At 37.5% G+C, this 25,698-nt stretch overlaps 1 protein-coding gene across 2 annotated transcripts in view; it reads right to left on the bottom strand.

The window, feature by feature from the left end:
- MOB1B (MOB kinase activator 1B) overlaps positions 1-25,698 on the bottom strand; it is a 93,274-nt gene that overhangs the window by 15,329 nt on the left and 52,247 nt on the right. For both annotated transcript variants that reach the window (XM_070372494.1, XM_005897053.3), the window contains exons 2-3: positions 6,413-6,579; positions 448-541 (exon numbers count right to left, since the gene is read on the bottom strand). In XM_070372494.1, coding sequence (XP_070228595.1) covers positions 448-541; positions 6,413-6,467 — 149 coding nt within the window. In that variant the 5' untranslated portion in view covers positions 6,468-6,579. The remainder of the gene's footprint in view (positions 1-447; positions 542-6,412; positions 6,580-25,698) is intronic.

The following is a 25,698-nucleotide window of genomic DNA, read 5'->3' as shown; positions in this document are numbered from 1 at the left end:
ATTTATTTAAAGATACAAACCTCCAGTTATAAGTCAGTTCATAAGGAGTATGGTCAATGACACTAATAACTTTGTATGGGAACAGAAGACTACTAGACTTAACATGACGATCATTTCATAGTGTATGTAAATGTCAAATCATTATGCATTACATCTGAAACATAACACTGTATATCAACAATTATTATTTTTTAAAATGTAATGGAAGCATTTTTAATAATCTAGTTTGGATAGAGAAGCAGAAGCAAACAGAAAAAAGGATGGAGGACAATACAATAGGGAGGACCATAAAGCTTAGGTTAAGGAACTCTCGACTCAAGATACTAGTCATTGGTGAATCACTGAAGGAGATGGTAAATATAGAAATTGTAAGGTCAGAAATTTCCTTCTTATCTAAGAACTGTATGATATAGTAAAATTGAGAGCTGATCATAAATCATATCTTACTTTGGGCCAGCTGACATCACCGGACAACTTTCTTCTGTACAAAAATCTGTGATTGTTCCATAAAGCATGTTGATCTGATTGAAGAAATCTACAGCTGCAAAGCAAATATCATTTATAGGTAAAATGTTAAATTTTAATTTTACTCAAAGAGAACCTTTTATTTCAGCAAAATATGAGCTCTATCCACATTCTTTCCTCAACAAAGAACAGATAATAAGTATACAAGAAACAATACTTAACTCACTGAGTTTAGGAGCTTCTGGTTAGGTGACTCCCTTAAGGGAATAAAAAAGCAAGCACACCATGTTGATATATGGCAGAAACCAACACAATATTATAATTACCCTTCAATAAAAAATAAATAAATTTTAAACAAGGCAAGCACAGAGTGGGAAAAATTATTTGCAACATATAATCAATAAAAATCCTGTATTCAGAATATATAAAGAACTTCCATAGATCACTAAGAGTGAGAGTTTCTGAGTCTTTTGGCTATCTCTACGGAAAAGAATAAAACTCGACTTTTCACTTAGTTCAGTACAGTTCAGTCACTCAGTTGTGTCTGACTCTTTTTGTGACCCCGTGGACTGCAGCATGCCAGGCTTTCCTGTCCATCACCAACTCCTGGAGCTTGCTCAAACTCATGCCCATTGAGTCAGTGATGCCATCCAACCATCTCATCCTCTGTCGCCCCCATCTCCTCCTGCCTTCAATCTTTTCCAGCATCAGGGTCTTTTCTAATGAGTCAGTTCTTCCCATCAGGTGGCCAAAGTATTGGTGCTTTAGCTTCAGCATCAGTCCTTCTAATGAATATTCAGGACTGATTTCCTTTAGGATAGACAAGTTTGATCTCCTTGCAGTCCAAGGGACTCTCAAGAGTCTTCTCCAACACCACAGTTCAAAAGCATCAGTTCTTCAGTGCTCAGCTTTCTTGATGGTCCAACTCTCACATGCACGACTACTGGAAAAACCATAGCTTTGACTAGACAGACCTCTGTCACAAAGTAATGTCTCTGCTTTTTAATATACTGTCTAGCTTGGTCATAACTTTTCTTCCAAGGAGCAAATGTCTTTTAATTTCATAGCTGCAGTCACCATCTGCAGTGATTCTGGAGCCCAGAAAATAAAATCTCTCACTGTTTCCATTGTTTCCCCATCTATTTTCCATGAAGTGATGGGACCACATGCCATGACCCTAGTTTTCTGAATGTTGAGTTTTAAGCCAGCTTGTCCATTCTCCTCTTTCACTTTCATCAAGAGGGTCTTTAGTTCGAACCTCTTTGTTTTCTGCCATAAGGGTGGTATCATCTGCGTATCTGAGGTTATTGATATTTCTCCTGGCAATCTTCATTCTAGCTTGTGCTTCATCCAGTCTGGCATTTCAAATGATGTACTCTGCATATAAGTTAAATAAGCAGGGTGACAATTCACAGCCTTGATGTACTCCTTTCCCAATTTGGAACCAGTCCATTGTTCCATGTCCAGTTCAAACCATTGCTTCTTGACCTACATACAGATTTCTCAGAAGGCAGGTAAGGTGGTCCAGTATTTCCATCTCTTTAAGAATATTAAAAAAAAAAAAGAGAGAGAGAGAGAATTTTCCACAGTTTGCTGTGATCCACATAGTCAAAGGTTTTAGTGCAGTCAGTGAAGCAGATGTTTTTCTGGAATTCTCTTGCTTCTTCTATGATCCAAGAGACTGAGATTGGATTGAAAACTGACCTTTTCCAGTCCTGTGGCCATTGCTGAGTTTTGCAAATTTGCTGTCATATTGAGTGTAGCACCTTAACAGCATTATCTCTTAGGATTTGAAATCGTTCAGCTGGAATTCCATCACTTCCACTAGCTTTGTTCATTGTGATGCTATCTAAGGCCCATTTGACTTCACACTCCAGGATGTCTGGCTCTAGGTGAGTGATCACACCATCATGGTTATCTGGGTCATCAAGATCTTTTTTGCATAGTTCTTCTGTGTATTCTTGCCACCTCTTCTTAATATGCTTCTGTTAGGTCCAGACCGATTCTGTCCTTTATTGTGCCCATCTTCGCATGAAATGTTCCCTTGGTATCTCTAATTTTTTGAAGAGATCTCTAGTCTTTCCCATTCTATTGTTTTCCTCTATTTATTTGCATTGATCACTTAGGAAGGCTTTCTTATCTCTCTTAGGAGTCTTTGGAACTCTGCATTAGGATGGATATATCTTTCTTTTTCTCCTTTGCCTTTCGCTCCTCTTCTTTTCTCAATTATTTGTAAGGCTCCTCAGACAACCATTTTGCCTTTTTGCATTTCTTTTTCTTGGGGATGGTTTTGATCACCACCTCCTATACAATATCAGGAAACTCCATCCATAGTTCTTCAGGCACTCTATCGGATCTACGCCCTTGAATCTATTTGTCACTTCCACTGTATATTTGTAAGGAATCTGATTTAGGTCATACCTGAATGGTCTAGTGGTTTTCCCTACTTTCTTCAATTTAAGTCTGAATTTGGCAATAAGGAGTTCATGATCTGAGCCACAGTCAGCTCCTGGTCTTGTTTTTGCTGACTGTATAGAGCTTCTCCATCTTTGGCTACAAAGAATATAATGAATCTGATTTCAGTATTGGCCATCTGGTGATGTCCATGTGTAGAGTAGTCTCTTGTGTTGTTGGAAGAGGGTGTTTGTTATGACCAGTGTGCTTTCTTGGCCAAACTCTCTGTTAGCCTTTGCCCTGCTTTGTTTTGTATTCCAAGGCCAAACTTTCCTGTTACTCCATATATGTCCTGACTTCCTACTTTTGCATTCCAATCCCCTATAATGAAAAGGATATCTTTTTTTGGGTGTTAGTTCTAGAAGGTCATGTAGGTCTTCATAGAACTGTTCAACTTCAGCTTCCTCAGCATTATTGGTTGGGGCATAGACTTGGATTACTGTGATATTGAATGGTTTGCCTTGGAAACGAACAGAGATCATTCTGTCGTTTATGAGATTGCACCCAAGTACTTATTGTGGTTTTTATTTGTATTTCTCGGATAATTAGTGACGCTGAGCATCTTTTCATGTGCTTATTAGCCATCTGTATGTTTTCTTTGGGAAAATGTCTATTTAGTTCTTTGGCCCATTTTTAATTGAGTTGTCCTCCATGTGAACAAAGGGTAACCTGTGGCTTTGAATCCCAACTCTATACTTACCAGTTGTTACTTAACCTCCCTGGATCTCAGTTTCCTACCTCTAAAATTTGGTTTATTGCAGAGTGCTAAAAAAAAAAATACTTGTCTATCATAAAGGAGACATTTAGTCATTGTTAGTTTTCTTCCACAAAGACATGGCCTCAATCCATCTGCTTTTTCCAAAACTCTGAATTTTCTATCTTCTTTAAGCTATCACTCTTTATAGCAGTAGAATGTTCAAAAACAGCCTCTGGTTTCTGGCTATGAGATTAGTTATTGAATTTGTAAAATGTCCCATCTTCTATGATTTATCTTCATCTGGCAAGTAAAATTGAAGCCAAAAGGCCATTAAGATATCAATCTTATCAACAAATTCCCTTCAGCTTTTTATGTACCCAATATGATTACTTAATCACTGTCAGTGAATGGAAATTATCTGTTTAGTCTCAAATCCTCTTCACTTTATCAAGTGTCATTTGGAAAGATTACTATATATACATATAATAAAAAACTGTAATCCAATATTTCAGTCAATTGCTATATTTTAAAAGCAGAATTCCATGTTCTATGGGGATGTTCTAACACGTCAGTTCAAAGTAATTTTCCTCCAGCTATAACTGCAAAATGTCTGTGAAATTTTAGAAGTTCCTGAAGTTCTAGACATTTCAATAGTACAGACAGTTCTGGTTATGAAGGCAGAATACAGACAGATAACAATGATCTGCTTTTATACTTAAAAGTCAGAAACTCAAGTAGGACAGAAGCTCTATGTTACACTGCTGTGTTAGTCTCTGCTCTAAAAATGAAGTGATTCCAGCTATATGTATACAAATATCCCCTCCCTCTTGGACGTCCATCCCACTCCCCCATCCCAACATCTAGGGTCAATCACAGATCATCAAACTGAGCTCCCTGTGCTATACCACAAGTTCCCATTAGCAACCTACTTCCTCGGTTTTTCAAATTAGAAAATGAGCTCTCAAATAAATGGTACAAGAAAAGGCACAAAAAAGTATCAAAAAAAAAGAATATGCACATATGTTGGAAATTTATTCTGAATATTGTCCTTAAAGTATCACAGAACTATCTAATAAGTTAGATGAGTCTCAACAATAAAGCAAACAAATTACTTTTATCTCTTCAGTAAATAAACTCTCTGGGGTCAGGAGGATAACTGTAGTATAATAAATACTGCTCTTAAGGAACTGCTGTCACAGTGAGGTTTTAAGACATCTCAGTAAAATCCTTTAGGTTCCTAAAAGTTATCAGTGGGTGGCAGCTCAATTTATAAATCCCATGATATGTTTCAAACCACAATAAAATACCATCAAATATTATAATAAAAATATGGTTCTGCTTTTCCTTAATCAAAGCCTAGACATTTAGTATATATTTTCAATTAAATTTAATTTTATTTTTACTAGAGTCATATAACTTTCCTCCAATTATAAAACTTTATTAATTTCCTCACCGAGGCTGATGAACCTTGAATACTAAAAGTACCACTTTTATTTCCCCACTTTCTCTGCTTAAATCCCAGGAATATATTTACTTTTTACTTATATTTTTTTCTTCCTAGAGGTTAAGAATATATCATAAATATATTTCACTAATTTCATAAGATCACTACTGAATTAAAAAAAAAAACATAATTAAGGCAAATAACTGAGTATGCTACTGAAAGAGGTAATTTGGCATAGTGGTCAAATCAGTCTCTGAAATTTTATAACTATATTTGAGCCCAGCCTCTACCACTACTAGCTATATAACCTAGTCTAATTACGACAATTTTCTGTCTCAGATTTCTTATCAATATACTCGGATAATAATAATACCTACATCATGAGGTTGTAAAGATGAAATAAAGTAATACATGTAGAAGAAAATAAAAACAATAATTTGAAAAGATACATGCACACCAATGTCAAAGCAGCATATGGAAGTTAATAGCCAAGATGCAGAAGCAACCTAACACATCCATCAACTGATAAATGGATAACGGTGTGTGTGTGTATTTATATATATACATATATATATATCTCCCTTTCATACATACAAACATACAATGGTACATTACTGAGCATAAAAAAGAATGAAATTTATCATTTACAACAACATGGATGGACCTGGAAGGTATTTTGCTTAGTGGAGTTAAGTCAAACACAGAAAAACAAATTCTATATGATATCACTTAAATGTAGATCTAAAAAATAAAATGAATGAATATAACAAAACAGAAACAGACTCACAGATATAGAGAACAAACTATTGGTTATCAGTAGGGAGAGAAAAAGGAAGAAGAGCCAGATAGAGACAGGGGATTAAGAGGTACAAACCAGCAAGTATCAAATTAGTAAGCTACAAGGGTATATTGTACAGCGCAGGGAAATAAAGCCGTTATACTGCAATAACTTTAGATGCAGTATAGTCTATAAAAATACTGAATCACTATGTTATACATGTGAAAACAATATATTATAAATCAATTAAACTTCAATAAAATAAAAATAATTCATGTAGAAAGAATAGCAGAGTGCCAGACACAGAATGTGCTATAGACATCAATTGCTGTATTATTATTTTTTTCAAGAAGATGGTAAATCTATGCTTTGTATTATATGATAACAGGAGATAATTTCATGTAATTCCATATTCAGAAATAAAGTATCATAAAGGTTAAAGTGGATTGAGGTACCATTATATTGTGGTATTAGGTTGCTAACTAAATGCTAGAAAACACAGTACCCAACACTCACCTATAATGAGTCTACTAACCTAATTGAGAGTCCATTGAGAAATAGAAAGGCTACTTACTGTTCACTGCAACCCACTCATTTAGATCTTCCCCCTCAGGAAGCATGACAGCCATCCGGAGGTTGCCACTGCCAAGAGTGGCCTCTGCATGCTTTAAGAGCTCATACTGGTGAGAACCCTCTGGAATGTTCTTCTTTGGTTTAAACGTTTTAGATGAGCGACTCCCACTATGAATAGAAAAGAAAAAAAAGTGTTTAAGGCTTGACCTTCTACAGAGTCTACCATACTATACTACTGGATAAAATAACACAGAAGTGATCCTAAAAGTCCACCAATATATAGCTTGAAATTGTACTGGCTACATTAAATCTTGGAAATATCATTGCTGTAACTACTGTTTGTAGGAGTAGTTTGTAACTACTCCCACAAACCTTCTCTATATTCTCTGCTGCTAAGTCACTTCAGTCGTGTCCGACTCTGTGTGACCCCATAGACATCAGCCCTACTAGAACTACGAAGGAGAGAAAAGAATTTTTAGCTATAACCCAGCTAACAAATCCAACAGTAAATTAATGATTCAGGATTATAGGTTGTAATACATAAAAATAAAAAGGAGTCTGTGATAATCTTTAGTCATTGTATTCTTTTTTACCCCTATTCTAAGGCTCTCATTCTAAGATAAATAATTTCCTTTGTACAAGAAGCACTGTAGCCCACCAGGCTCCTCTGTCCATGGGGAGTCTCCAGGCAAGAATACTGGAATGGGTTGCCATGTCCCGCCTCTAGAGTATCTTCCCAGCCCAGGCTCAACTCTTAACACTGACCCCTCTTCGTGCCAGGGGTGTGGTATGTGTATGTCTGTCTGTCTGTCTCCCTGCCAGGTGTGGGTGTGTGTGTGCACATGTGCACGTGCTAAATCACTTCAGTCTCTACTCAATAGCCAAGAATCTCTTTACAAACACCAATCAGGCGACGTTACTCCTCTGCTTAAAACCACACTCAGTGGCTTCCCAGTGCACTTCAAAGTAAACCCCAAAGTCAAATATTAAACATAGTAAGGCTCTGGACCCACATTAGAGTATGGAAACTCTTCTTCAGTTTAATCAGATAATGTATTAAAAGTCAAATTCTCTCCCACCATCTCTGAAGTACGAAAACATAGAAAAGATTATCATGCCTCTGCATGATATTGACACTTATTTCATTTCCCTCCTCCTCCTTCTCCCTTTTCAAAATTTAGTGTGAAAAATAAACTTGACCAATAAATTTTTTGACAAAAGACATTTTTACTAATTTTTGTATGATTAAGTACAAAAATAGCTCTCCTAACACCAGTCTGGTGTATGTATTCAGACCAAGTGTTAAGCACTCTCCCTTTAAATTAGCCCACTGATCAGACTGGTGCCGCAAGTGATGATGTAACAAAGCTGCTCTGAAAACGGCTGGCAGAGAACATGAGAACAACAAGCACATCAGCTGTGCCTGCACCCAGGAGGGTCCCCACAAATATCTATTTACTGAACCACTGTCCCTTCAAATGTTAGGCTTCTAAATGTTTTCTTGATTGATGACCCATTCAGAATTGGTCTGCCACAAAACTAAACACATTCTCCTCAAAGACCTTACACTTGGGTAAAAAGAAAAAAAAAAAATCTGAGTTTGGTTTTATGAAGGTCAGTTCTGACACTAATCAGCTATGTTATTTAAGGCAAATTACCCAACTTCCTTGAGCCTATTTTTTCTTTAATAGTGAAAGCCTAACAATAATAAAACATTACCATTACCTGTATCATGCAAGAGCTGCAAAATGAGAAAATAATAAATGAGAAAAAAAGCTCTTAAAACTGTAAAATGCTGTGCAAATGTTAGTATCCTTCCTCTTCCTGAACCAGAATGACTCACAGTAAAAAATGAAATAGTCCAATGTCCAAAGCTGGACTCAACCCCTACTCCCACTCGAATTTCCTAAGACTGGATGGGGAAATTTTTACTTTGGAAACAAATGCTCTTACACATTAAGTTACAAATAGAATTAAAAAAAAAAAAATTGTTTTGGTTTGGTTTTTTTGGTGCTTTTCCTATATCAGGCTCAAGTGATCTCAGAATAATGGTGGGGATAGACAGGAAATCAAGAAAACAAGGTGCCAGTCCTCATTTTGCTGTTTTCTTCTTATGTTACTTAGGAAACTACAAATTATCGTCTGGGCTTCGATCTCTTTATTTTGCTTTTTTGAAAGTCTGGAAAATAACTTTTTACAGAGGGTATAATTTAGAGATGGGATGATGTTTATAAAATCCTTTCAGTTCCCTGAGTTCTCTCCCTTCTCAGTTCCTCATATCCATGCACAGTCATACTTCCAAAATGCTTTGAAGTCCTCCACTGATTCCCCCTTCTTTCTGACCCTTCTGCTTTATTCAGGCAAAATAATTAATCATCTCAGTATTTTGATTTTTTAAATGTTCTTTTTAAAAATTATATTCAACTTTTTTGACTGCTACCTGAAACTTCAACAAGGATGCACCCTACTCTGGAAGGGGTGATCAGTACTGCTCCTTATTCCCATGTCAAAAGAAGACCAACTGAAGAGCACTTAAGTTCAAAAGCACAAATACCAAAATGTACACAAAATTCCTCATCAGTGAGTGCAAGCTCTTACACTAATCAGTGCAAGCTCTTACACTAATGGGGATAAATATATAAGGTCTATGAAAAAACCCAAAGGAACTTTTCAGCTAACCCAGTATCTCACATGGCATTTTAAGATATTTGATGCAAATATTAAAAAACATTTTCAATAACAGAAAGTATGTAGCCCCCCACCCCACCCTTTTCAGAGTCTGTCTATACAAGCAAAAAATGCTTGTGCTTGTTTTATACACCCGCTGCGTACTACAGTATTCTAAACAATGTTTTCCACTTTAATATGTCCAGAAGATTGTTGTACTTTAAAATAGAAGTAGATCTACTTTATTCTTTTTAAAGACTGAATAATATTTCCTTATATAGACAGATATTTTCAACCAGTCACCTACTGATAAACATTGAGGTTGTGTCTAGTCATTTATCACTTTAAACAATGCTGCAGTAAGTCTCCTCATATTATAAAAGATAAATTCTTAGAATTTAAAAAAAAAAAAAGGAAAATTGCCCTGCTAAAGGGCATATACATTTTTTATGTTTATATAAGGTCTATTTTTTCCCCCAAAATAAGTTGGATTCTTTTAAAACTCATTAACAATGTATGAGAGTAGCTGTATACATTTTTGGTCTTAGAGGACAAGAATTCAGCTAGTTTCTCTTGTATAGCTCCCAACAGGACATCATAACTGTATGACAACTTAGAGCTTTCTGATTAGAACGTAAATGTGATTGAAAAGTCACAGCATTACCCTGAGGTCTTTTCTTTTAAAATAAATACCCAGCAGTCAGGTTTGTTTATCCCAGTCCTTTTACTCATATTTGAAGGTCAATCAATTTCTAGAGAAAGACAGAATGGCTTGACAAGTAAATAACTGAGCCTTAAGGGAAAACTCTGACCACAAACCCCTTATAATTAGTCATTCAATTTGATCTACTTTTAGTAAATTTCAGAAGCATTGTGTACTTCCTCCTTAAGACCCTAAAGAATAGACTGGTCCCCATTGTGACGTCTACATTTATTCTCATAAACCATCTGTTACCATCTCAACACAGTTACACCCATCATTACCCTCAATTTTAACTATTTACTGTTCAATCCAACTATCAACAAAATTGATATTTTCTAAATTGGGTTGGAGAATCTTAAGGCTGAAGGAATTGGGGAGGGGGTTTTACAGAGAACTCAAAACAGGGGTACTAGGAAGGACTGAAAAGTAAAAGTGTTAGTCACTCAGTGGTGTCTGACTCTTCGCGACTCTTTGCAACTCTTTGTAGCCCTCCAGGCTCCTGTGTCCATGGGATTTCCCAGGCAAGAAATGAACTGGTTAGCCATTCCCTTCTCCAGGGTATCTTCCCTACCCAGGGACCATAATCCAGGTCTCCTGCATTGCAGGCAGATTCTTTATCATCGGAGCCACTTGGGAAACCCCACTAGGAAGGGTTAGAAGAATATATATCTGTATACAATTTAGACAGTGAAAAACACGTCAATATATTCAAAATTAGAAACAAATTTACATCAACTTATTTGCATCAATAACTCCATATCTTCAAAGTTACGCAACTTACTCTGATCACCCAGCTAATTAAATGGCAGAAGTGGGATTCAACAAGAAAACAACTAACACACAGATTGGGAGAAAATATTTGCAAATGAAGTGACCAACAACAGATTAGTCTCCAAAACCTGCAAGCAGCTAATGAGCCTTAACATCATCAAAACAAACAACCCAATCAAAAAATGGGCAGAAGACCTAAATAAACATTTCTCAGTAAAGGACATACAAATGGCCAAGAGGCACATGAAAGATGGTCAACACTGCTAATTATTAAAGAAATGCAACTCAAAATTACAATGAGATATCATCTCACACCAGTGAAAACAACTATCATCATAAAATCCATAAACAATAAATGCTGGAGAAGGTATGGAGAGAAGGGAACCCTCCTATACTGTTCGGAACATAAACTGGTACAGCCACTAGGAAGAAGAGTATGGAGGCTCCTTAAAACACTAAAAATAGAGCTATCATATGACCCTGCAATCCCATTCTTAGGCATACATCCAGAAAAAAACATGGTCCGAAAGGATAAATGCACGGGTGTTCACTTCACTGCGGCACTATGCACAATAGCCAAGACATGCAAGCAACCTAAATGCCCATCAACAGAGAAACAGATAAAGAAAATGTGGTGCATATATACAATAAAATATTACTTGGCCACTCAAAAGAAGGAAACAAAGCCATCTGCAGCAATAGGAGTGGACCTAGAGATTGTCATACTGAGTAAAGTCAGACAGAGGAGAAACAGCATATGACATCCGTTTAAATGCAGAATCTAAAAAGAAATGATATAAATGAACTTATTTACAAAACAGACTCAAAGACTTAAAGAATGAACTTATGGTTGCCAGGAGGAAGGCTGGGAGTAAGGGATAAAGTTTGGGATTGACATGTAAATAAGGCTATATTCAAAACAGATGATCAACAAGGACCTACTGTATAGAACACAGAACTCTTCAATGTTATGTGGCAGACTGGATGGCAGAGGAGTATGGGGGAGAATGGATACATGTATATGAGTTCCTTTGCTGTCCACCTGCAACTACCGCAACGTGTTAATCACCTGTACTCCAATACAAAATAAACAGTTAAAAAACAACAGTCCATTATCTTCATTTTACATTACCAAGCTTCAGTTTGTAATAATGATACCTACCTTACTATTGAACCCTGTAGTAAGAACTCCATTAATATTAGCTCTCTTTGATCCACAATTGGTACCAACCTGTCATTCACATCAGTAGCTCCTTCTATAGGTCTAAGTCCAACACTAGAGATCAGGGACTTGATAAACACTTTTCAGTCAACTTCAGACTGGAAACTCGTGGATTACAATAGTAATGATGATGACTGACGCTAAAGCTGAAACGCCAATACTTTGGCCACCTCATGAGAAGAGATGACTCATTGGAAAAGACTCTGATGCTGGGAGGGATTGGGGGCAGGATGAGATGGCTGGATGGCATCACGGACACGATGGACATGAGTTTGAGTGAATTCTGGGAGTTGGTGATGGACGGGGAGGCCTGGAGTGCTGCGATTCATGGGGTTGCAAAGAGCTGGACACAACTGAGCGACTGAACTGAATTGATGATGATTAATATTAACTAACATTTACTGCAGACCTTGTACTCTTTAAGTATTTTACATACAGTATCTCATTTAATCTTCATAACTCTATGATGTCTTATCAGTTCGGTTCAGTTCAGTTGCTCAGTCATGTCCAACTCTTTGCAACCCCATTGAATGAAGCATGCCAGGTCTCCCTGTCCATCACCAACTCCTGGAGCTTGCTCAAACTCATACCCATCAAGTTGATGATGCCATCCAACCATCTCATCCTCTGTTGTCCCTTTCTCCTCCTGCCTTCAATCTTTCCCAGCATCAGGGTCTTTCCTAATGATTCAGTTCTTCACATCAGGTGGCCAAAGTATTAGAGCTTCAGCATTAGACCTTCCAATGAACATTCAGGACTGATTTCCTTTAGGATGGATTGGCTTGATCTCCTTGCAGTCCAAGGGACTCTAAGGTCCTTCTCCAATACCACAGTTGCTGCTGCTAAGTCACTTCAGTTGTGTCCGACTCTGTGCGACCCCATAGACGGCAGCCCACCAGGCTCCCCCATCCCTGGGATTCTCCAGGCAAGAACACTGGAGTGGGTTGCCATTTTCTTCTCCAATGCATGAAAGTGAAAAGTGAAAGTGAAGTCGCTCAGTCGTGTCCGACTCTTAGAGACCCCATGGACTGCAGCCCACCAGGCTCCTCCGTCCATGGGATTTTCCAGGCAAGAGTACTGGAGTGGGTTGCCATTGCCTTCTCCACACCACAGTTCAAAAGCATCAATTCTTTGGCGCTCAGCTTTCTTTTTCCAACTCTCATGTCCATACATGACTATTGGAAAAACCACAGCTTTGACTGTACAGACCTTTGTCGGCAAAGTAATGTCTCTGCTTTTGAATATGCTGTCTAGGTTAGTCACAGCTTTTCTTCCAAGGAGCAAGAGTTGTGTAATTTCATGGCTGCAGTCACCATCTGCAGAGATTTTGGAACCCAAGAAAATACAGTTTCCACTGTTTCCCTATCTGTTTGCCATGAAGTGATGGGACCTATTTGCCATGAAGTGATGAGACTGGATGCCATGATCTTCATTTTTTGAATGTTGAGTTTTAAACCAGCTTTTTCACTCTGCTCTTTCACTTTCATCAAGAGGCTCTTTAGTTCCTCTTCACTTTCTGCCATAAGGGTGTTGTCATCTGCGTATCTGAGGTTACTGATATTTCTCCCGGCAATCTTGATTCCAGCTTGTGCTTCATCCAGCCCAGCATTTCGCATGATGTACTCTGCATGTAAGTTAAATAAGCCAGGTGACAATACACAGCCTTGATGTACTCCTTTCCCAACTTAGAACCAGTCCATTGTTCCATGTATGGTTCTAACTGTTGTTTCTTGACCTTCATACAGATGTCTCAGGGGGTAGGTATGCTATACTTTATTTTATGAGTAACAAAACTGAGGCTTAAAGTACTTAATTTGCTCAAGCTTTTAAAATTGGTAAAGTAAGGAACCAAAATTTAAGCCTAGGATTTAAATATTCAAAGTCCATTCTTTTATCCACTACCCAATACTACATGATACTTATCTTTATCTTCTACAGCTGTGATGGTTGTACAATTTTGTGAATACACTAAATCCACTGAACACTTTAAAAGATGAATTTTATAGTGTGTTAATTATAGCATAATTTTTTTAATGTTTAAAGAAAAATCTTTACTATTAAAAAACTAAGTAGCCTGACAGTAATGTTCCTCACCACCTCCAACATCAGTTTCTTCCATTTATTTCACTCTTGCATTCCTTCATCCAACTAGAATATTCTGACCACCCTCCTACTATATTCTAAGTAGCACAGTTCTAACCCTGGGACACAGCACTGAACAAGAGAATCTCTATTCTCATGATAGGGAGAGGAGGCAGAAAAAAAATAAATAAAACTAACAATACAGTATTGGTTAGTGCTAAGTGCTATGGTGAAAATAACAGAATGACGTGACAAATAATGTGATACGACAAGGCACTTTATTAGATTAGGTGGTTAGAGCGGGTCTCCATGAGGCCAGAAAGACAAGAAGAAGGAATCAGCCACGTGACAACTAGCAAAGAGGGAAGAGCATTCCAGGCTTACAGGACAAACTAGGTGTTTGCACAAAGGTGACTTTTTCAGAAAGAGGGGTAAAAAGGTAACTGTGATAAGGGCATCATGAATGACAGTATATAGTGATATAGTGAAGTCGCTCAGTCGTGTCCGACTCTTTACGACCCCATAGACAGTAGCCAACCAAGCTTCTCTGTCCATGGGATTTTCCAGGCAAGAATACAGTATATGAAATCAGAAAAAGCTTGTAGACCCACACTAGCTAAGATTTTAGAGTCCAAAGTATGGGATTTATATTACTATTTTAAGTATAAATGGGAAGCCATGGCAGAATCTTTTTTTTTTTTTTTAAAGGAAGTATAATATGACTTAATTTAATGATCTAAAAAAGACTATTCTAGTTTCCATGTAGAGCATGGACTGGCAGGAGGGTAAAAGTGAAAACAGAGAAACCAGTTAAGAAACTAGTATAAAGCAGAAAGATGGCCTGGTCTAATGGGGACAGAAAGATGAAGCCAGGTTCCAATATTTGTAGGTAGAACCAATGGGATTCACTTTGGATTTCAGAATTTGTCGAGTGGTAAGGACGAGACAATCAAAGAAGACTGCTAGGTTTTTAGGCTCAAGTAGGTAGATAATAGGTCATTTATTAAGATAGGTTTGGGGAGATGGATTTTGCCCGTATTAACTTAAGATACCTATTAAACACCCAAATGGTAAGTTAATATGCAGTTGAACCTATACATGTCATGCTAAGATGAATGATCAGACTGAAGGTAACTAATATTCTTGACATCTTCACTGGTTAGCACACTGTCAAAAGATGCACTAGTATGTTATTAAAACGAGTATTTTAAAAGCTATCAGAAGTCCTATAGTAAAGAAAATTTATTAAAAAAATCATTTATGGTTTATTTCAAGGTTTCCCAAAGATCTTTAGTCATGGAAATTTTACTTCCACATTTAAAATCTTGCTCTTTAACATACATTCCCTGGAGGAGGGCACAGCAACCCACTCCATTATTCTGGCCTAGAGAATACCTTGGACAGAGGAGCCTGGCAGGCTACAATCTATAGGGTTGCAAAGAATCAGACATGACTGAAGTGATTTTGCATGCACACACACACACCAAGAAGCATCACTATGAACAAAGCTAGTGGAGGTGATGGAATCCCAGTTGAGCTGTTTCAAATGCTAAAAGATGATGTTGTGAAAGTGCTGCACTCAATAGGCCAGCAAATTTGGAAAACTCAGCAGTGGCCATAGGACTGGAAAAGGTCAGTTTTCATTCCAATCCTTAAAAAAGGCAATGCCAAAGAATGCTCAAACTACCATACAATTGCACTCATCTCACACACTAGTAAAGTAATGCTCAAAATTCTCCAAGCCAGGCTTCAACAGTATGTTAGCCATGAATTTCCAGATGTTAAAGCTGGTTTCAGAAAAGGGAGAGGAACCAGAGATCAAATTGCCAACATCCACTGGATCATCAAAAAAGCAAGAGAGTTCCAGAAAAAACATCTATTTCTGCATTATTGACTATGCCAAAGCCTTTGACTGTGTGAATCACAATAAACTGTGGAAAATTCTGAAAGAGATGGGAATATCAGACCACCTGACCTGTCTCTTGAGAAATCAGTATGCAGGTCAGGAAGCAACAGTTAGAACTGGACATGGAACAACAGACTGGTTCCAAATAGGAAAAGGAGTACGTCAAGGCTGCATATTGTCACCCTGCTTATTTAACTTATATGCAGAGTACATCATGAGAAACGCTGGGCTGGATGAAGCACAAGCTGGAATTAAGATTGACGGGAGAAATATCAATAACCTCAGATGTGCAGATGACACTACCCTTATGGCAGAAAGCGAAGAACTAAAGAGCCTCTTGATGAAAGTGAAAGAGGAGAGTGAAAAAGTTGGCTTAAAGCTCAATTTTCAGAAAACTAAGTTCATGGCATCCAGTCCCATCACTTCATGGCAAATAGATGGGGAAACAGTGGCAGACTTTATTTTTTGGGGCTCCAAAATCACTGTAAATGGTGACTGCAGCTATGAAATTAAAAGACGTTTACTCCTTGGCAGGAAACTTATGACTAACCTAGACAGCATATTAAAAAGCAGAGATGTTACTTTGCCAACAAAGGTCCATCTAGTCAAGGCTATGGTTTTTTCAGTATCATGTATGGATGTGAGAGTTGCACTATAAAGAAAGCTGAGCACCGAAGAATGATGCTTCTGAACTGAAGTGTTGGAGAAGAGAGAGTCCCTTGGACTGCAAGGAGATCCAACCAGTCCATCCTAAAGGAGATCAGTCCTGAGTATTCATTGGAAGGACTGATGTTGAAGCTGAAACTCCAATACTTTGGCCACCTGATGTGAAGAGCTGACTCATTTGAAAAGACCCTGATGCTGGGAAAGACTGAAGGCAGGAGGAGAAGGAGATGACAAAAGGATGAGATCGTTGGATATATCACCAACTCAATGGACATGAGTTTGGGTAAACTCCAGGAGTTGGTGATGGACAGAGAGGCCTGGCATGCTGCAGTCCATGGGGTTGCAAAGAGTCGGACACGATTGTGCAACTGAACTGAACTGACACACTATTATATTAAACTGCTAACTGGATTACCTCTCAGTTTTCAACATATCCGTAATACTTCAATTTTATGAAGTATAACTCCATGATTTCATACAAGAACAGGTAGAGGGTTGGTCAAGTCACTATTTATATCCCATAAACTTTTATAATCTAATCCTTAGAAAATAAAAAGCACTTCACAACAAAGGCCAATTAGTTTCTACAACTGTGAAGTTATTGAGGTGTAATTTCCGCTATAGATGAAGACACTAAAGTTTAATCACTCATCTCTGATCACCCTCTGAGCTCTGAGTTTTATAAAGACTGCAGTTTTCTTTGCCTAGCACTAAATTCATTGCAATCAGTAAACAGGTACTAAAATCACAAGAGATTTTAGGAAATGACTATTGTCAAATGTCTAGGTGATTTCCATGCAACAGTAGTAACAGAATCCCCTACAATGTGTTGGACCGCAAGAAGGAAGAAAACAAAACCTGCAGATGCAGAATTCAGAATGAGCATCAAATTGCAACAGAGCAGGCAGTAATTCCAAATATACTGACATTTCATCCAAGAAACACCTAGGGAGCCTGAACATCACTTCTTTTATAAAAAACCTTTCCTAACCTTTCATGAAAATCTCTCCATCCTCTTGGTGTCTCACTGCAGCTTAAAGCACCTGTAACATATTTATGTGTTTGTTCTCCTTCAAATAGCTCTTAAAAAGAGAGGTTGTGTCCTCTTCATTTTTGTAATGTGATATCTGGCATACAGAAGATCAAAGGGCAAAGGATTTGAAGTAAACACCCAGTTTCAGATCCTGTCTTTGTAACTTAGATAACTTTGTGATCTCAGATAAATCATATAACTTCTCTAAGCTTACAACTAAAACACTGGAAATGATTTTACCAATTTTGTAGAACCATTATGACAATTAAATGAATGTATTTAAAACAGCTTAGTTTTGAGGTAGCTGTCACACAGCAAATGGGCAATATGGGAAATGATAGCTTAAAAATACTCAGGGAGTGACAATATGTACATGCATATACACATATGTACATACACACATATAGATAGATAGTCATCACCTTATTCAGTCTGCTATAACAAAATACCACAGACCGGGTGGCTTATGAACAACAAAAATTTATTCTCCGAGTTTTGGTGGTGAAAAGTACCAAGATCAAGGTACCAGCATTGTTGGGCCCTGTTCCAGGTTTCTGATTGCCCACTTCTCTCTGCATCTTCATATGGTGGAAGGGGTTAGGGAGCTCTGTGGGATGTTTTTCATAAGAGCACTAACCCCAATAATGAGGGTAGAGACCTCATGACCTAATCACCTCTCAAAGGTTTAAAGGCCTCACCTCCTAAGGCCATCAGACTGGGCCTTAAGATTCCAACTCATGAATCTGGGCAGATGTATTCAGACCACACCGATCTCTCCGTCACACTTCTACTAATCCAGTTTTAAAACATGACCTCTGCATACTTATTTGTTTACATTTTTCTTTCTCTTTCTCACTAGACTGCGAGTTACTATATGGATCATGTCTTGGTCATCCGTGAATGCCTAGAATCTAACACACGAATTGGGACATAATAGGTTTACTAATAGAAGTTTATTAACTTAAATAATGATATCGAAAATAGAGAAAAATCTTGTTATTATCGCAAGGAACAGCTGTTCCCAGTTTTAGAGAAAGGGACTGACTCATCGTCTTTATTTGGTGCAACAAATCTAAAAGATTTTAACCGCAGCAAGAGAAGTAACAGATGTACTGGTGAGGTTTGCTCATCCTGACACTAAAATTTCATTTTCAATCTTAGGCCCTTTAGAGTCCTTCCCTACTTAAACCTTGGCTAAAAAAAATGGGTCAATCAATCAAAGCAAGACATCTCAGTCTAACAAGTCTACTCCTTACACTGGGGGAGGGGAAAGGGAAGAAGGAGGTAGCTCTTATTATTTTATTTATTATTTATACTCATTTTATTTAGTTATTTTAAACAACTAAATAGATTGCAGCTACTTCCCATAGTATAGTAATTTAGCTATATTCTAAAAACTAGTATGCAATTTCTTGTTGTAAGAGCATTTTTTTCCAACAAAGTAGAAAAGCACAATTTCCCCTGGCATCCAATTCAAAACCACAGTTCATTATAAAGGGTGCCACTAAAGATCAAGTCTGCAGTTTTGGCAGTAATGGAACAATCTTTACATCAGATACACCTCTCAAGTTAATACCAGAGCAAAGATTCACCCACAATTCCTACAATTCATCATCTGTGTGCAAATAAGAAGCAGTAACACAACAGGAATACATTTAATCAGTGACACAGAAGTTTTAATGGTTTACTACTGCTCAAATGCTCAGTTGTGTCCTACTCTTTGCGACCCTGTGGACTCTAACCCACCAGGCTCCTCTATCCATGAGATTCTCTAAGCAAGAATACTGGAGTGGGTTGCCATTCCCTTCTCCAGGGAATCTTCCTGATTCAAGGATGGAACCCACTCTCTTATCTCCTGCACTGACAAGCAGATTCTTCTCCACCAGTGCCACCTGGAAATGCTTTGAAATTTAAATTCTTACAATAAAGACAGCCTGACAAGGAAAAAAAACTTACAAAGTTAAAATCAGCTGGTGTCTACTCCTCATCTCATATACTTGTAAATGAACTTTCTTTTTCCATAGGATGTCTAGTCATCCCTAGGAAATGAATTCAGGGGTTTATTTTTCCAGGAAGCGTCACTGATGTCCTAAACCACATTAAAGAAGACTCCTCTCTGTTTACACAGAACACTAAAATGTCTCTATTTCACAATGCACCATGAGCTTCTCAAAGGCAAGGAGTGCTTCAAGTCATCTGCTTCTCTAGAGCCTAGGAGAGGGCATAGGTCAGAACAGCTCCTCAATAGCAGTCTGTTGAGTTAAACTGATAAAGGACATCAGGTCAGGAATGGTAACATAAAAGTAAACATTCTGACAGCATTTGCTAAATTTATATTCCCCGCTTATACAAATAGGCCCAGTCATAACAGCTATATAAACACAGTATGTATATGGAAATATCTCCTGTAATATTCTTAAAATTTTATACAATTTTTTCTTTACCTACCTTTCACCACTGGTTCTTAACCTGTTTTAAGCCTCTGGTAATCTGAAAGACACTATGAACCTTCTCTCTAGAGATATATTTTGCATAAAGGAATTCAGGGACATGTAAAACCTGTTCATAAACCTGGAAAAAGAACTCCTGCCCTAGTCTGTCTCCTTTCTCTCAGGCTATCTATTATGAGAACATTCATTTTCTCCTAAAATCTAAGAGCACCACATTTATTTTCTAATCCTTTAGAGATATGCTTTTGGATAAAGCCACACAGACGTTCAGGATAAGTATAGGTCTTTTATTGGATGAAAAATAATCTACAGTTTATAGTCTATGGTTTATTCTTTGTCTATAAAATAGTAACTCTAACACAAAGCTTTCACCATATTTGTATATTGAAGTTCAAAACTATGACATTTATAAGAAAGTCAATGCATTAAACTAATATTCTTAAGAAAATAAAAAGCCCACATTTTGGGGGGCTCCAAGATCACTGCAGATGGTGATTGAAGCCAGGAAATTAAAAGACGCTTACTCCTTGGAAGGAAAGTTATGACCAACCTAGACAGCATATTAAAAAGCAGAGACATTACTTTGTCAACAAAGGTCCGTCTAGTCAAGGCTATGGTTTTTCCAGTGGTCATGTATGGATGTGAGAGTTGGACTGTAAAGAAAGCTGAGCACTGAAGAATTGATGTTTTTGAACGGTGGTGTTGAAGAAGACTCTTGAGAGTCCCTTGGACTGCAAGGAGATCCAATCAGTCCATCCTAAAGGAAATCAGTCCTGGATGTTCTTTGGAAGGACTGATGTTGAAGCTGAAGCTCCAATACTTTGGCCACCTGATGAGAAGAGCCGACTCATTTGAAAAGACCCTGATGCTGGGAAAGACTGAAGGCAGGAGGAGAAGGGGACGACAGAGGATGAGATGGTTTGATGGCATCACCGACTCAATGGACATGAGTTTGGGTAAACTCCGGGAGTTGGTGATGGACAGGGAGGCCTGGCGTGCTGCGGTTCATAGAGTTGCAAAGAATTGGACACGACTAAGCAACTGAACTGAACTGAACTGATGCCTGTAAAACTGATCAAGTGTAATGGGAAATGGGAAAAACGTTTATTTCTTTTATTATTCGAAGGAAGATATTGGTAACATGAACACAAAAGATATCATTTTTCTCCTATAAATCTAATTTCAAGTGTAGCTGACTTTTTTTTATCTTAATGTAAAACAGATAATCCCTAGTTTGGAGATAAATTTTAACCAATGAATAATTAACATCAAAGACATTAAAGTTTAAATGAGATTTGTCAAAGCATACTTTAAAGCATAACCTGAATAATCTAGAATATAAGTGAGGAATAATAATAAAGAAATAAAGTAGTTCCTTGCACTCAAATTTAGATTAATCTGTATTGTTATAAAAATTAGTTATTGAACTGTGTCAGGTAGAAAAAGGACTCTTAGACTCACTACTTACTAATACATTGCCGTAACAAAGAACTCAAAAAATATTAAGTAGTTTAACTCAGTGATATATCTCTTTCAATTTCCTTTTACTTAGTGACACCACAAAACTATGGTTGCTTAACAGAACACAGCAATACAATAAGTCAGTACCTATAAGAAGACTGTTTTGAAGAGTGACAGTCAAAGATTGAGGGCTAAAAACAGACATTACCTTCCACTCCTTACTCAAAGCAATAATGTGAATTAAAAAAAAAAAAATCAATCCCATAAGGAAAAGGAGAATAAAAGACGAGGAAACAATAATTTTAGGAATTAGCAAGTAGATGAATAAATAACTGAATTAATATACCTAAGGAAACCTAACCCTGAACTTACAAGCTACCCAATTTACACTACAGATTCCATAGAATGTTCAGGAATTACTATCAGTAGGATACTCTGGAAATAGGGGTAGAGATGGAACAAGACTTCCCCAGTCTGTTTAAGAAGAGGTACACACCCAGATCCCCTCTGCAATCTACACAGTAGGCTTTTGTATCACACCCTCATCCTGAGAAAAGACTAGAAACTAAAGGTGTATTCTATAAAAAGAGGGCAAAACAGAGAGGGTGTCTGGCTTAAGAGATATGATTACAGGCACAGTTGTAGGCAGATGCACCATATGTAACACTAGATGATTAGATGAGTTTGAAAAAAATCAATGTTGAGACCCCTTGCCTTTTCCCACAGCAAGATCTCTAAAACCTTACAGTCCAGATAATAATCTCCAACCAAAAACCAACTGTGCTTTTTTTTTGGGTAAATCTAACCACACCATATAAAGATATAGAAAGAAATTTACATCAGGGATTCTTCAAGGTAACAGCCTAGCCATATCACCCTTCAGCAAATCCCATAACTGACATGCCCCCTACACACAGAGATTCCAATTTGCTTTTCAGTTGTCCTACTTGTAAATAAAAGGCTTTCCAGGTGGCTCAGTGGTAGAAAATCCGCCTGCAATGCAAGAGACACAGGTTTGATCCCTGGGTCAGAAAAGGCAACCCACTCCAGTATTCTTGTCTAGGAAATCCTATGGACAGAGGAGTCTGGCAGGCTACAGCCCATCGGGTCACAAAAGAGTCGGACACAACCTACCAACTAAACAACAACTTATAAATAAAAACAGAAAGAAAAAGAGTTATCAGGACTTGAGGGAAGCCTCTAATATGCAAGAAGACATCAAAATACCAAAAAAAAAAAAACAACCCCAAAAAACAAACAGGCAATTAAAGGATAAACAGGGGAGAATAAAAACGAGCCCCCCCAAAACTATTAATATCCTCAGTGATAGAAAAACAGTTACCGCTTCATGAAATAAGAAAGGAATACTATATTAAAAAAAAGAAAAAAAAAGGACTGTTAAATTTTTTAAAAATGGTAGCAGAAATTAAAACCACAATAAAAAGAATAGAAAATAAAACCAAAGTAATCTCTTAGAACACAAAGCCTGAAAAACAAAGAAAGATATGGAAAAGGAGAAAAATATCAAGGATCTGTTCAGGAGGCCCAAATTCTAAGTAACAAGAATTCCAGAAACACATAACAGAAAAAGAAGGGAATATTTTGTCAAGAAATACTTTATTAAGGAAATAAACTAATAAATTTTCCCAGAATTGAAAATGCCTTTTTAGACTGAGAGAACACCAACTTGGTGGATAAACCCACAACAGAAGAAGAAACTAAGAAATTTCAGAACAAAGAGGAGACCTTACAACAGTCCAGAGGGAAAAAAACAAGATACACAGCATCAGAAGTCAGAAAGGCATTTGGACCTCTCAGTAACAAGTGGAGCACCTCATCCATAAAAATTAAAATTCTGTGAGAAAATCTACAACCTAGAACTTGATACTCTGACATGATATCAATCAAGTATGAAGGTATATTTCTAGATATATAAAGTCTCAAAATATTAACAGTCCACTTACTGTTTTTAGTGAGCTTTTAGACAATCTGCCGCACAAAAACTGAAGTGAAGTGAAAGTCGCTCAGTCATGTTCGACTCTTTGCGATCCCATGGACTATACAGTCCATGGAATTCTCCCAGCCAGAACACTGGAGTGGGTAGCCTTTCCCTTCTCTAGCTGCACCAAAAAGAAGGGAGTAAATCAAGAGAGAGGACATGAGATCCAGAAAGAGGAAATCCAACCCAAAAGCCATGCAAGGGGAATCCCCCGAATGAAGGCAAAGGGAGATCCCAAATAACAGCTATACAGCAAGACTTATGTAACATCAGCCAACGGACTAGAGCAGATAAGAAAGCTCCAACAGACAGTATTCAAGAACATAAAGTGACAGAATCTGAAATGTATTTCAAGGTTAACCAGGAAGTGTTTGGTGGTTAAAAAAAGGTATTGAGTACATAGAAAATAACAAAAAATTTCCAGATACAGTAAGAAGCTGTTCAGGAAAGAAAACAAAATTACAGTATATACATGGCTCAACTATCAACAGTGTTTATTTATATAAGGTTAACTATATTGAGAAGCTGGTAGGATGGAACGATGTAAATATAAGATGGGATGTATACAGATATAAATATAGATATACATGGGGATACCATGGGAGTGATACCCTCTTCTTCCATAATAAGAATAGTTAATGCCTAAAGTGAAAAAAAAAATTCAGTATGTAACAATATAAACTAGTTTGAGATAAGAAATTAAAAATTAAGACAATCAGGTAAAAGAGTTCAAATGGGTGTATCCAAAAACAGGAAAAGAGGAATGGTTTTTCTGACAAGTCTTATAGAATTTTGATTCTACTGAATTAAATTGTCATGTACATGCATAATACTGACAAAAATCAAAATTAAATTTTAAGAAGTTTAAAAGCCTAATAAAAAAATAGTTCTAATGCTTGCTAAAACATGGCAATAAAATGAGTCACGTATAGAAATATTAATAAAGCATCTTTAAAATCTACACATCATGTGCAATATATCTCTGACTCCAGCACTATTTACAGTACACTATAGACAAGGAAGCCCAAAGAACACCAGACCACCTTACTTGTCTCCTGAGAAGCCTGTTTGAGGGTCAAGAAGCAAAAGTTAGAACCAGACATGGAACAACAGACTGGTTCCAAACAGGGAAAGGAGTATGACAAGGCTGTATATTGTCACCCTGCTTATGTAACTTATATGCAGAGTATATCATGTGAAATGCCAGGCTGGAAGAATCACAAGCGGGAACAAGACTGCCAGGAGAAATATCAACAACCTCAGATATGCAGATGATGCAACTCTAATGACAAAAAGTGAAAAGGTACTGGGGTCACAAAGAGTCAGACACGACTGAACGACTGAACTGAACTGAAGAGGAACCAAAAAGCCTCTTGATGGTGGTGAAAAAAGAGAGTAAAAAAGCTGGCTTAAAATTCAACATTCAAAACACTAAGATCATGGCATCTGGTCCTATCACATCGTGGCAATTAGAAGGAGAAAAAATGGAAACAATGGCAGATTTTAATTTCTTGGGCTCCAAAATCATTGCAGACAGTGACCACAGCCATGAAATTAAAAGATGCTTGCTCCTTGGAAGGAAAGCTATCACAAACTTATTAGACAGCGTATTAAAAAGCAGACATCACTTGGCTGACAAAGGTCCAGACAGTCAAAGCTATGGTTTTTCTGGTAGCCATGTACGGATGTGAGAGTAGGGATGTGAGAGTAGAACCATAAAGACTGAGCACCAAAAGAACTGATGCTTTCAAATTTATGGTGCTGGATGACTCTTAGGAGTCCCTTGAACTGCAAGGAGATCAAATCAGTCAATCCTAAAGGAAATCAATCCTGAATATTTATTGGAAGGACTGATGCTGAAGCTGAAGCTCCAATACTTTGGCCACCTGATACGAAGAGGCCACTCAATGGAAAAGACCTTAATGCTAAGGAAGACTGAGGGGAGGAAGAGTAGGGGATGACAGAGGATGAGATGGTTGGATGGCATCACTGACTCAACGGACATGAATTTGAGCAAATTCCAGGATATAGTAGAAGACAGAGGAGCCTGGTGTGCTGCAGTCCATGTGGTCACAAAGAGTTGGAAATGACTTTGCAACTGACAACAAATAGACAAGGAAACCAAAATCACCTATATATACATGCAGACTTTTACCCCTAATGCTTTATTACCTGGTGGCTGCTACTGCTACCATCCTTAGCTCTATTATCAAAATTGTTTCAAAAACATTCACCTTAGAAACTGTCAGACTCAATCAGTTTGATATGCCAATGGCCCCTGAGGAAACCCAAAGTCATTAGTTAAATATATATCAAGATGTGATTTG

Source organism: Bos mutus, chromosome 6 (genome assembly GCF_027580195.1).
Source record: "Bos mutus isolate GX-2022 chromosome 6, NWIPB_WYAK_1.1, whole genome shotgun sequence".
In the NCBI taxonomy this organism is placed as follows: domain Eukaryota; kingdom Metazoa; phylum Chordata; class Mammalia; order Artiodactyla; family Bovidae; genus Bos; species Bos mutus.
This window is presented reverse-complemented; position numbering and strand designations above follow the sequence as displayed.